The sequence below is a fragment of the Anomaloglossus baeobatrachus genome, chromosome 5 (assembly GCF_048569485.1).
Source record: "Anomaloglossus baeobatrachus isolate aAnoBae1 chromosome 5, aAnoBae1.hap1, whole genome shotgun sequence".
NCBI lineage: Eukaryota > Metazoa > Chordata > Amphibia > Anura > Aromobatidae > Anomaloglossus > Anomaloglossus baeobatrachus.
Window position 1 is genome coordinate 564,992,006 of NC_134357.1, and position 13,630 is coordinate 565,005,635.

Here is a 13,630-nt window from a genome sequence, read left to right on the forward strand (position 1 = left end):
TGATATTCTGGGCTGCGGGAGGGGCGGCATTAACCCTGGCCCTCGCCCTCCCCAGCCTGAGGATACCGGGCCGCTGCTGTGTGTTTACACCACTGAGAATGGAGGAACTTTCTCTTCCTCTCCTAGTCACATCACTTCCTTGCAAAACGTAGGGCAGTGATGTACACTATGTCCCAAAAAACGCAAAATAACGCGGGAATAACGCAGGAAAACGCAATGAAACGGACATAACTTGCTACATGCGTTATTCCCTGCACGATTTCATGATTACATTACAGTCAATGCAGTGAACAACGCAGTTAGCTGCAGAAAAGAAGTGACATGCTTATTCTTTTTTTTAAGAAAATCTACTGAAAGAATTTTTTTAAGAAAAAAACAGTGTGCGCACAGCTAATTTTTTTTGCCATAGGTTTTGCTGGGGAACGTCTGCAGAAAGGTTACAACAATTTCTCAAGAAATTTCTGCAGCAAAAACGCACCAAAAATGCGGGTAAAAAACGCAGTGTGAACATAGCCTAAGGATGCTCTCTGCTGGTGACTGTGGTTCAGGTGAAGCCTCCATACTGTCAGCACTGTCATACATTGCAGTTTGAGCCAGTAGAGAATTTGCTGCCCTTGCCAGTAGCCTGTGTCCCTGGACCCTCCAATAGAGAAGAGTTCTTGCTAGGGGTCCTCGCAAACACCGCCAACTTCTCTGCCGCGCTGAGGGCCTGTCCGCCCTGGTACCTGAGGTCTGCACGTCGTGCCATCTTGGATTCCTCTACCAAACCCTTCTACCGCTGCTTCCTGGCTATTCCTCCGGCCATCTGAGCACCGATTACGGGTCCCAGCGTGTGCAGCATCTAGTGCAGTGTTGGCTCTGGTAGAAAATGCACGGATTTGAGGCACAGTGGAAGCACAGACAGGGTGAGTTGTTTGGAGCTCTCACACCATGCAGCCGCTCACATTCTCAGTCAGGCCATGCCCCCCTTTTCCAGGATAACTTTAGTTTACTCCTTATTTCTTTCCACATAACAATTGTCCCTGAATATCACTGTTTGCTTGATTTGTGTGAGAAGGAGGCCCTGACGTGTATGTAGAAGTGCAATTATGTTACACGGGTGGGGATAGGCCTTTTCTAGTCCTAAGTCAAATTACCAATTGGTGTCCTTTAGCCAGTCTATTATATGTCTCGCCATACACACTAAATTATACCCCCTTATATCTAGTAAATTCATACCTCCTTCTCTAGTCATCATAAGTGTTTGCAATTTGATGCGGGCATGCTGCCCTGTCCAAATAAACTTTCTAATAGCTATATTAACTTTCTTAACATCAGTGTGTTTTAATAACATTGGGATTATTTGTAGGGGATATAAAAGTTTAGAGAAGTTCATCATCTTCAATAAGTGTATCCTGCCCAGAAGACTGAGAGGCAGATTCTGCCATCTTTCTAGTTCCACCACTTGTAATGGTATTTTAGCAGCTACTCTTTAATCCAATGATTTGTCTGGCAGACACCTTCCTCATTATCCTTTATCTGCATGAACCTATCTGGGCTGTGTATCAGCCACAAATGTCTTCACAGGACGGTGATCACGCTTACATTTTCGTGAAATATCTAATGTTTTCATACATTGTCCAAGGCACTGCACTATTTAATGCTTACGGAAGCAGAGAGATCGTTTTTCTGATTCCTATTGCTTGAAACCTGTGACTGCTTAATAATGTGGAACATCATTCTGAAGTTTCCCTTAATTGGGCTTACCTGGCAAACTCATTATCACTGGTGTTTGAGACTGATTTCAGTGACCAAAGACCATGAGACACAAAACCATCCATGAATTTATTTGAAAATACTTTGAAACATCTAATTTCCATAATAATTTGGAAATTGGCATATGTATATCATACACTGTATATATTAGTATAAAATATTCATTGCACAAGTCTGATTTATATTTGAGATATTTGGATTCTACTTGATTCTTGTATTCATGAGATGGGACTTTGGTAATTGGTTTTCTTGTACAATTTGACAATAAGAGGTTAAAAATCCTATTTTGTAAATAAAATACTTCCCACATTCTGGGTATGAAAATTTATTATCAAATGTGTGAGCTGTGTTGTTTTGGAAAAAATAAGAATAATTTCTGACATTCTCAACATAGCCAAGACATCTTCCCTATGTGACGTTTTTGATGTCTAACCAAATCTGATTTACACACAAAACATTTCCCACATTCTGAACATGAAAATGGCTTCTCCCCTGTGTGAATTCTCTGATGTTTAACAAGATTTGATTTATTTGCAAAACATTTCCCACATTCTGAACATGAATATGGCTTCTCCCCTGTGTGAACTCTTTGATGTATGACAAGACTTGATTCCACACTAAAATCTTGGCCACACTCTGAACATGAAAATGGCTTCTCGCCTGTGTGAATTCTTTGATGTTTAACGAGACTTAATTTATGTGCAAAACATTTCCCACATTCTGAACATGAAAATGGCTTCTCCCCTGTATGATTTCTCTGATGTGTAATAAGATCTGATTTATTTACAAAACATGTCCCACATTCTGAACATGAATATGGCTTTTCTCCTGTGTGAATTCTTTGATGAATAACAAGACTTGATACCTGATTAAAATCTTGGCCACACTCTGAACATGAAAATGGCTTCTCGCCTGTGTGAATTCTTTCATGCTTAATGAGTGTTGATTTATCTGCAAAACATTTCCCACATTCTGAACACGAATATGGCTTCTCCCCAGTGTGAGTTCTCTGATGTACAACAAGAACAGATTTATCTTTAAACCATTTCCCACATTCTGGACACTGATATGGCTTCTCCCCGGTGTGCACTCTTTCATGTGAAAGAAGCTTTGCATGACTATTAAAATATTTCCCACACTCTGAACATGAAAACGGCTTCTCCCCTGTATGAATTCGCCGATGTGTAACTAGAACTGATTTATTTGCAAAACATTTCCCACACTCTGAACATGAAAATGGCTTCTCCCCTGTGTGAGTTCTCTGATGTGTAACAAGAGTTGATTTATCTTTAAACCATTTCCTACATTCTGGGCATGGATATGGCTTCTCCCCTGTGTGCACTCTTTCATGTGAAACAAGGTTATCATGACGATTAAAATATTTCCCACACTCTGAACATGAAAACGGCTTGTTTCCTATGGTAGACCTGACATCCTTTCGGTGATTTTTTTTTTCCTTAATAGTCTGGGATGGTAGATCAGATGTTAGATTTTTGCTGTGAAGCACGGAGGATACAGCTGGGATAACGTAATGTTCTTCATATGTGTCTTGTGGCACACCAAAATCATATAAATGAAAATTAGAAGATGCTAGAAGTCCCTCTGATGTCCTAATACAGTCACCTGTAAAAAAAATATATGTACAAGAAGAATTTGTAGAAAGTCTAAAATTAGGACAGCAAAGGCATTTTTGAAGTGTTTTTTCAAGTTGTCAAAAAATAGTGGGTTATGGGAGAATGTGGTAAGTTTCAGTAAACATTAGTCACCTGCTGAATCCATTGCTATATCAGACCTACCACCTTAGCGCTCCCCTCCGATCCTGTTCTACTTATCTGCTGTGTTAATTAGCCCGATAATACACATGACCATTGCATCATGTATACTATGAGGCTATTGCTGGGCAGCAGCGCTCACATGTTGTATATGGTAGATCATCGCTGCAGGCAAGTACAGAAAGACCGGAGATAAGCAGAGGGGCTGTGATTGGCGAGCAAGGCTATGTCCGCACGTTGCTTTTTACCTGCTTTTTTGCTGCTTTTTCAACTGCAGCGTTTAATGCCAAAATGGTTGTGTTCTGCTTTTCAAGCAAAGTCTATGGGAATTTGGGTATCTTGTCCGCACTATGCAGTTCAAACTGCAGCCTTTTTGTTGCAGAACTTGTGAATTGTTTTTGCCATTTGGGTTTTGCACTGCAAAGCTGAGTTTTTGACCAAAGTTCTGCAACAAAAAGGCTGCAGTTTGAACTGCAAAGTGCGGACAAGAAAACAAAATTCCCATAGACTTTGCTTGAAAAGCAGAACACAACCATTTTGGCATTAAACGCTGCAGTTGAAAAAGCAGTTGAAAAAGCAGGTAAAAAGCAAAGTGCGCACATAGCCTTAAAGTCAAAGCTGGAAGCATAGTAATATATTATTGACCGCTGTAAAAACCACAGACTCACATCTAACAAAATCAGAAGTAAATCCTCTAATACGTCCATAAGTAAGTTCTGGTAACTGAATGCTCAAAGAAGGTGAAACAATAGGCGACATACCTGCCTCCTGATCAATGCCGAGAGACGTAATTTTGGGGTAACAATTGTGTTATTTAGGCATTTCCAAAATTTGTGTTAATTGACACCTTCTTATAACCTTCAGACAACGTTCCCACAGAGCAGATTTTCTGTGGATTTCCAGTAACTGATGTTCCGCATGATACCTTGAGTGGTAAATCCCGCTGCGGATATCATTGTGAAACACATGCGGGTGAAGCTGCACATATCACCCTTTAATGAGTGAGACTCACACCTATATCAGCAACGTGAACTGGTAAACTGACAGACTGGTGATCAAACGCACAGCTCCTGTCAGTTTACAAAGTTGATACATTTCACAACAAGTGAATGAGATTTCTGAAATTATATAAAAGCAGCGGGTTTTTTTTCTTCAAAAGTTTTAAATTTCACATTTCAAAAGCAAAACAGATCAAAATAAGCAAAAAATAAACCTCAGTATAAGGGAAAAACCTCAGCTTTAAAAACCCTACCATTAAGAATCACTTCAGAACTTTTTTCATCTTTAACACCTTCCCTACCAAGTCCGTTTTAACCTTCCTGACCGGGCCAAATTTTAGAGTTGTAACCAGTCTCATGTTCTGAGTAGTGATGAATGAATATACTCGGTACTATTCATTGCATGCACGAATAGTGCGCTAGTTGCAATATCCATTACTCAGCAAGCATTTTGCGCCTCACCTCACGAGATTAGAGTCTCCTCACCACATGTTTGGGGCCTGATTTTTAGCCTTTAACCCCTTCAGCCACCAGCCTGTTTTCACCTTAAAGACGCGGCCATTTTTTGCAATTTTGACCAGTGTCACTTTATGAGGTTATAACTCTGGAACGCTTTAACGGATCCTGGCGATTCTGACATTGCTTTTTCGTGACATATTGTACTTCATGTCAGTGGTACATTTAGGCCGATATTTTTTGCGTTTGTGAAAATTTCAGAAATTTGGCGAAAATTTCGCAATTTTCAAAATTTAAAATGTTATGCCCATAAATCTGAGAGATATGTCACACAAAATAGTTACTAAATAACCTTTCCCACTTGTCTACTTTACACCAGCGCAATTTTCAAAACAATTTTTTTTTTCGTTAGGAGGTTAGAACGGTTCAAAGTTCATCAGCAATTTCTCATTTTTCCAACAAAATTTACAAAAAAAAAATGTTGGGTACCACATCACATTTGGAGTGATTTGAGAAACCTAGGCGACAGAAAATACCCAAAAGTGACCCCATTCTAAAAACTGCACCCTTCACTCTACTCAAAACCACATCCAAGAAGTTTATTAACCTTTTAGGAGCTTCACAGCAATGTAGAAGGAAAAAATGAAAATTTTACTTTTTTTTTTTTTTACACAAAAATGTTACGTTATCCATAAAATTTTGCATTTTCACAAGGGTATCAGGAAAAATGCACCATAAAATTAATTGTGCAATTTCTCCTGAGTACACATATCTCATGTATGGTGGAAATCAATTATTTGGGCGCACGGCAGAACTCGGAAGAGGAGTAGCATCATTTGATTTTTACAAAGCAAAATTGTCTGGAATCATTAGCGGATGCGATGTTGCGTTTGGAGACCCCCTGAGGTGCCAAAACAATAGAGCTCCCCCACAAGTGACCCCATTTTGGAAACTAGACCCCTGATGGAATTTATCTAGATGTTTAGTGTGCACTTTGAACCCCTGGAGGCTTCACAAACATTTATAATGTTCAGCCGTGAAAATTATATATATATATATATTTTTTACCACAAAAAATTGTTATTTCAACCAGGTAGCTCTTTTTTCACAAGGGTATCAGGAAAAAATGCACTATAAAATGTATTGTACAATTTCTCCTGAGTACACAGATACCTCATATATGGTGGAAATCAATTGTTTGGGCGCACGGCAGGGCTCAGAAGAGAAGGAGCGCCATTTCACAGCAAAATTGATTGGAATTATTAACGGATCCCATATTGCTTTTGGAGACTCCCTGAGGTGTCTAAACAATGGAGCTACCCCACATGTGACCCCATTTTGGAAACTAGACCCCTCCCCCATACAAAAAAATTAGTTTGGCGAAATAAAAAATACGGACGTCAGTAAAAAAGAAACAAATATGAGCTGTAGTTGACGATTCCTAAAGTATAATTTTACTGGCTCTAAACTAAGTTTATTTGTACTTCTTACTTACCGTGTTTTTCCAAAAATAAGACAGACACTGTCTTATATTTTTTTTGCCCCCCAAAAAAGCACTAGGGCTTATTTTTGGAGGAGGTCTTATTCTTGGAAAAACACGGTTGGGGGTAAGTTTACCCCCCAAAAAAGCAGACCGCCCACTTCCCAGGAGACCCATACTCACCAGACCAGGACGTTTGCGTACTTCCCAGGTCCTCCTGTGATCTCCGGTCGGTGCTGCACGCCGTCCTACCCTGCTGCTAGCTGACACACACAGAAGATCCCAGACACACACAGCAGATCACACACAGCAGATCGCAGGCACACACAGCCGATCAGATACACACATCCTATCACAGGCACACACAGCCGATCAGATACACACATCCTATCACAGGCACACACAGCCGATCACAGATGCACACATCCTATCACAGGCACACACAGCCGATCAGATACACACATCCTATCACAGGCACACACAGCCGATCAGATACACACATCCTATCACAGGCACACACAGCCGATCAGATACACACATCCTATCACAGGCACACACAGCCGATCGCAGAAAAACACACACAGCCGATTGCAGACACACACAGCAGATCATACACACACACACACACACACACCCATCACATCCCATCACATCCCATCCAGCACTTACGGCAGCAGGGAATGAGAGCAAGTCACGTGTCCGTCCGCAGGTCCTGTTCATCGCGCTGCACTGCACTGCCTCTTAGGATTCTCCCGGCGAGAAGAGATCGGTGTCACTGGATGAGGTGAGTGTGTATGCGATCCGATGTGTGTGCGATCTGATGTTTGTGTATGTGTGTGTGATTTGATGTTTGCGTGTGATCCGATGTTTGTGTGTGCGATCGGATTATGTGTGCGATCTGACTGTGTGTGCGATCCGATGTTTGTGTGTGAGATCTGGTGTGTGTGTGTGTGTGTGTGTGTGTGTGTGTGTGTGAGATCTGATGAGTGCGGGTGTGTGATCACTGCAGGTCCTGCTGCTCAGTGTCGGGTGAGTGTAATTGCCGGGTGCCGCTGTGCATAATGAAGTGTCCTGCAGTATCTAACTTTTTTAGCTGCACGGACACTTCATTATTGATCCAGGACTAGGGCTTATTTTTGGGGGAGGGCTTATATTTAAGCCTTTCTCCGAAAATGCTGAAAATCCCTGCTGGGGCTTATTTTTGGGGGAGGTCTTATTTTTGGAAAAACACGGTAGTTTACATAAAAAAAAAAAAAAAACATCAGGACGAACGCACGGATGTGCTGCAAAAAGGGGGGGGGGACTAGGTGGGATGGAAAAAAAGCTGGATGGAGGATGGGAGAGTGCACGGCGGGGGATGGGAGAGTGCACGGCAGAGGATGGGAGAGTGCACGGCAGAGGATGGGAGAGTGCACGGCGGAGGATGGGAGAGGGCGCGGTGGATGGAGGAGCGGTGGAGGATGGGAGAGGGCGCGGTGGATGGGAGAGGGCGCGGTGGATGGAGCAGCGGTGGAGGATGAGAGAGGGCGGGCAGCAGATCAGGGTGAGAGGTGGTGGAGGGGGCAACAGATCAGGGAGGGTGAGATGGGAGAGAGCGGGCAGCAGATCAGGGAGAGTTAGAGATGGTGGAGGGGGCAGCAGATCGGGGAGGGTGAGATGGGAGAGAGCGGGCAACAGATCAGGGAGGGTGAGAGATGGTGGAGGGGGCAGCAGATCGGGGAGGGTGAGATGGGAGAGAGCGGGCAGCAGATGAGGATGGGAGAGTGTGGTCAGCAGCTCACGGAGGGGGGGCAACGGCTGATGGGGGAGAGCGGTGGCAGATGGAGGGGGCTGCAGCAGATAGAGGAGATCGGCGGCGGTCGCGGGGGATCGGAGGCAGGGTGGCCGATTGAGGGGGCAGGGGCTTACCAGGGCACTTGCAGGGATCTCTCTGCCCAGCTGCCTTCCACGGATGGAGTGAAGCTGAGGGGAGCGGTCACCGGCCCCAGATCCACGGTGATTGGAGAGATCGGTCACAAGGCCGGTCTCTCCAATCAAAGTTGGGGGCGGGTGAAGCAGCGATCACCCAGCTCCAGCCAATAATCAGTGCTATAGCTACACTGATCATGGCTGGATTTCAATGTTTTAGCCACTTTCAATGGCTAAAACATTACAGTGGCTGTGATTGGCTGACGAACGCTGCTCAGCCAATCACAGCCTCCGTAGGTCCGGGGAGGGGGGGGGAGACACCGCCCCTCCTGAGTTCAGGCAGAGTTCCCCATGATTTCACCATGACGTACTGGGTACATCATGGGTCGTTAAGCACCATGTCACCATGACGTGCTCAGTACGTCATGGGTCGTTAAGGGGTTAAACATGCTTGTCAGTCACAGTACTGGTGCAACCATCTTTGCTACTAGTATTACTGTGATTAGCTGGCTGGATCGAATCATTGGGTCTACTGTGGGTACAGAAAGTATTAAGACCCATTTAAATTTTTCACTCTGTTTTATTGCAGCCATTTGGTAAATTAAAAAAAAAAAAAAAAAGTTCATTTTTTTCTCAATGTACACTCTTGCACCCCATCCCCCATCTTGACAGAAAAAAACAAATATAAAAATTTTTCAAATTTTTTTAAACAAGAAAAACTGAAATAGCACAGTCATAAGTATTCAGACCCTTTGCTCAGACACTGATATAAGTCGCATGCTGTCCATTTCCTTGTGATCCAGATGGTTCTACTCCTTTATTGAAGTCCAGCTGTGTTTAATTAAACTGATAGGACTTGACTTGGAAAGGCACACAAGTCTACTGTATATAAGACCTCACAGCTCACAGTGCATGTTTTGGCGCTGATTTGCAGCCAATAAACATGCCGGGCTTCTTAAACCAATCACAGTAATGCCACAACCATCTTGGCGTTACTGTGATTGGTTGGCCGCTCAGCATCATAGGTTCTATAAAAGACCTTCTGCAGCCATTTTGCGCACATTGCGCCTGAAGCCTGCATTGTATCATCGTAGGGATAGAGTGAGAAGCTGCTAGGGAGAGTGTAGGCCTCTCTTATTAACACAAAAAGCCCTTTTCAGGGCTGCCTGCAGCATAGGTCAGTGTAGCATTCAGAGGGACAGATTTCAGAGTACAGAGAGTGTTTAAAGCAGTGTGTGTTACTACCTCCTCCATTGTACTGTTTAGAAACCAGAATACAACAGAGCTTTTACCAGCTGATAGCACTGAACAAAGTCACAGCAGGGAAGCAGAGATTGTGGATTAGATAGGGAATCTGGACCTGTTTACACAATAGTCAGTTTCACATCCTGATTTATGCCGTCCATTATAGCCACATTCATACGTTTAAAAAAAAAATATATAGCAACATAAAGAGGAATAAAAATCCTCCAAAGATTAAGCAATTACTTAAAGCAAAGAAAGCCAGCAGATATAAACCGCCCAGGCCAAAACCTAAGGGTACTTTCACACATCCGTATCTGGCGCAGATAGTGTGAAAGGGGATGCACGAGAGAGAGAGTGAGAGAGAGCTCAGACTTGGCTGAAGGTTCACTTTCCAACAAGACAATGAACTTAAGCACACAGCTAAAATAACAAAGGAGTGGCTTCAGAACAACTCTGTGACCATTCCTGCCTGGCCCAGCCAGAACCCTGACCTAAACCCAATTGAGCATCTCTGGAGAGACCTGAAAATGGCTGTCCACCAATGTTCACCACCCAACCTGACAGACTGGAGAGGATCTGCAAGGAAGAATGGCAGAGGATCCCCAAATCCAGGTGTGAAAAACTTGTTTCATCATTCCCAAGAAGACTCATAGCTGCACTAGTTCAAAAGAGTGTTTCTACTCAATACTGAGCAGAGGGTATGAATAATTATGACCATGTGATATTTCAGTTTTTCTTGTTTAAAAAAAAATGTGCACAAATTTCTACATTTGTTTTTTCTGGCAAGATGGTACATTAATGAGAAATAAATTTACTTTTTTGAATTTACCAAATGGCTGCAATACAACAAACAGTGAAAATTTTAAAAAGGGTCTGAGTACTTTCCGTACCCACTGTATATAAGACCTGCCATCAACATCTTAGGTGGAGTTCTTCCGGAGCGAGTGTAGGGAGAGCTGCTGCTGGATAAGGGACATCGTTAGTGCATGGCAGGACCTGCTTGAAGATTCTATAAACAGCTCTTTTCAGGGCTAAATCACAAAGCGCTGGAACCTGAGTGTAGGGCAGGGTGAGATATTGGAGGAGGGTACAGTTTGTGTAAAAAGGCACTTAGAGTTGATTGTTTTAAATGACCTATTGCTGCGACAAAGAAGACACCATTTTAAAGAGATTATTCCATAACCGCTGCTATAAGATTTTGTTAGTATAGGGAGACACTTCCTAGTAGGGTACAGTTTGTTTTAAAAAAAAAAAAAAAAAAAGTATTTAGGCAGGGTTGATTGCGTATAATTACCTGCTGCACCAAACCAAATGCCATTATTTTGCTATCTTAACTGCTTAGTGCTTATGAAGTTTAATAGAAATGGCGCAATAGAAAGATTATTAATTATTATTATTAATAGAGGTAAGGTCTACAGCATGCTTCAAAAATCTATTTAGGTAGGATTGACTGTTAAATTATCAGGTCATGTCCCAAACAAAACGCGATTTTAACCCCTTAAGGACGAAGCCAGTTTTGTACTTAATGACCAGGCCATTTTTTGCAATTCTGACCAGTGTCACTTTATGAGGTCATAACTCTGGCACGCTTCAACGGATCCCGGTGATTCTGACATTGTTTTTTCGTGACATATTGTACTTCATGATAGTTATAAATTTAGAACGATATTTTTTGCTTTTATTTGTGAAAAAAAATCGGAAATTTGATGAAAATTTTGAAAATTTTGCAATTTTCAAACTTTTAATTTTTATGCCCTTAACCCAGAGAGTTATGTCACACAAAACAGTTAATAAATAACATTTCCCACATGTCTACTTTACATTAGCGCAATTTCTGAAACAAAATGTTTTGGGGTTAGGAAGTTAGAAGGGGTCAAAGTTCATCAGCAATTTCCCATTTTTTCAACAAAATTCACAAAACCATTTTTTTAGGGACCACATCACATTTGAAGTGACTTTGAGAGGCCTAAGTGACAGAAAATACCTAAAAGTGACACCATTCTCAAAACAGCACGCCTCAAAGTACTCAAAACCACATCCAAGAAGTTTATTAACCCTTCAGGTGCTTCACAGGAACTAAAGCAAAGTGGAATGAAAAAAAGCAAAAAATAAAATTTTACCTAAAATGTTGCTCTACCCCAAATTTATTCACTTTTAGAAGAAATAACATAACAAAATGAACCCCAAAACTTGTTACCCACTTTCTTATGAACGCGCCAATACCCCACATGTGGTCAGAAACCTCTGTTTGGACAAATGGGAGGGCTCGGAACAGAAGGAGCAATATTTGAATTTTGGAAAGCAAATTTGGCTGAAATAGATTGCGGGCACCATGTTGCATTTACATGTCCGCCAAGGTACCTAAACAGCAGAAACCCCTTACAAGTGACACCATTTTGGAAACTAGACCCCTTAAGGCTTCTATCTAGGGGTATAGTGAGCATTTTGGATCCACAGGTACTTCACAGATTTTGATAACGTTACGTTGTCACATTGAAAATTTTCATTTTTTTCTCAAAAATGTTGCTTTAGCATCAATTTTTTCACTTTTTCAAGAGGTAATTCCAAAAATGTGACCCCAATGTTTGTTACCCACTTTTTTATGAGCGCGGTGATACCTCACTTGTGGTCTGAAACCTTTGTTTGGAGAAATGGGAGGGCTTGGAACGGAAGGAGCAATATTTGAATTTTGGAAAGGAAATTTGGCTGAAAAAGATTGCGGGCACCATGTCGCATTTGGAGGACCCCTAAGGTACGTAAACAGCAAAAAAACACCACAAGTGACCCCATATTGGAAACTAGGCCCCTCAAGGAATTTATCTTGATGTTTGGTGAGTACCCTGAACCCCCAGGTGCTTCACAGAAGTTTATAACGTTGAGCCATGAAAATAAAAAAATAAAATTTTACCACAAAATTGTTACTTCAACCAGGTAGCTTTTTTTTTCACAAGGGTAACAGGAAAAAAAATCACCATGAAATTTATTGCGCAATTTCTCCTGAGTTTGTTGATATCTTGTATGTGGTGGAAATCAACTGTTTGGGCACACTACAGGGCTCAGAAGAGAAGGAGTGCAATTTGACTGCAAAATTGGCTGGAATCAATAGCGGACGCCATGTTGCATTAGGAGAACCCCTGAGGTGCCTAAGCAGTGGAGGTCCCCCACAAGTGACCCCATTCTGGAAATAAGACCCCTCAAGGCTTTAATCTAGGTGTATATTGAGCATTTTGAATCCACGAATACTTCACAGAATTTGATAAGCTTAGGTTGCCATATTGAAATTTTCATTTTTTTCACAAAAATGTTGATTTAGCGACACATTTTTCACTTTTTCAAGAGGCAACAACAAAATGTGTACCCCACAGGTTGTTATCTAATTTCTTGTGAGCGCAGGGATACCACACATGTGGCCAAAAACCTTTGTTTGGATAAATGGGAGGGCTTGGAATGGAAGGAGCACCATTTGAATTTTGGAAAAGTTGAAGTAAATTGCGCGCACCATGTCACATTAGCAGGGCCCCTTGGGCACCTATACATCAGAAACCCCCCACAAGTGACCTCATTTTGGAAACTGGACCCCTCAAGGATTTTATTCAGGAGTATAGTAAACATTTTGAATCCACAGGTACTTCACAAAACTGTTGCTGTAGCAAAAAATTTCTCACTGTTAAGGGGGCTTTACACGCTGCGACATCGCTAATGCGGAGTCGTTAGGGTCACGGAATTGGTGACGCACATCCGGCCGCATTAGCAATGTTGCTGCGTGTGACACCGATGAGCGATTTTGCATCGTTGCAAAAACGTGCAAAATCGCTCATCGGTGACATGGGGGTCCATTCTCGATTATCGTTACTGCAGCAGTAACGATGTAGTTCGTCGCTCCTGCGGCAGCACACATCGCTATGTGTGACGCCGCAGGAACGAGGAACCTCTCCTTACCTGCCTCCCGGCCGCTATGAGGAAGGAAGGAGGTGGGCGGGATGTTCCGGCCACTCATCTCCGCCCCTCCGCTTCTA

General features: G+C 42.4%; 1 protein-coding gene across 1 annotated transcript in view; it reads right to left on the reverse strand.

The window, feature by feature from the left end:
• Positions 1 to 1,831: 1,831 nt before the first annotated feature.
• Positions 1,832 to 13,630, reverse strand: part of LOC142313031 (uncharacterized) — an 85,232-nt gene continuing 73,433 nt past the window's right edge. Inside the window, exon 9 of the mRNA XM_075352017.1 lies at positions 1,832 to 3,378. Within this exon, the coding sequence (XP_075208132.1) occupies positions 2,141 to 3,378 (1,238 nt within the window). The 3' untranslated portion in view covers positions 1,832 to 2,140. The remainder of the gene's footprint in view (positions 3,379 to 13,630) is intronic.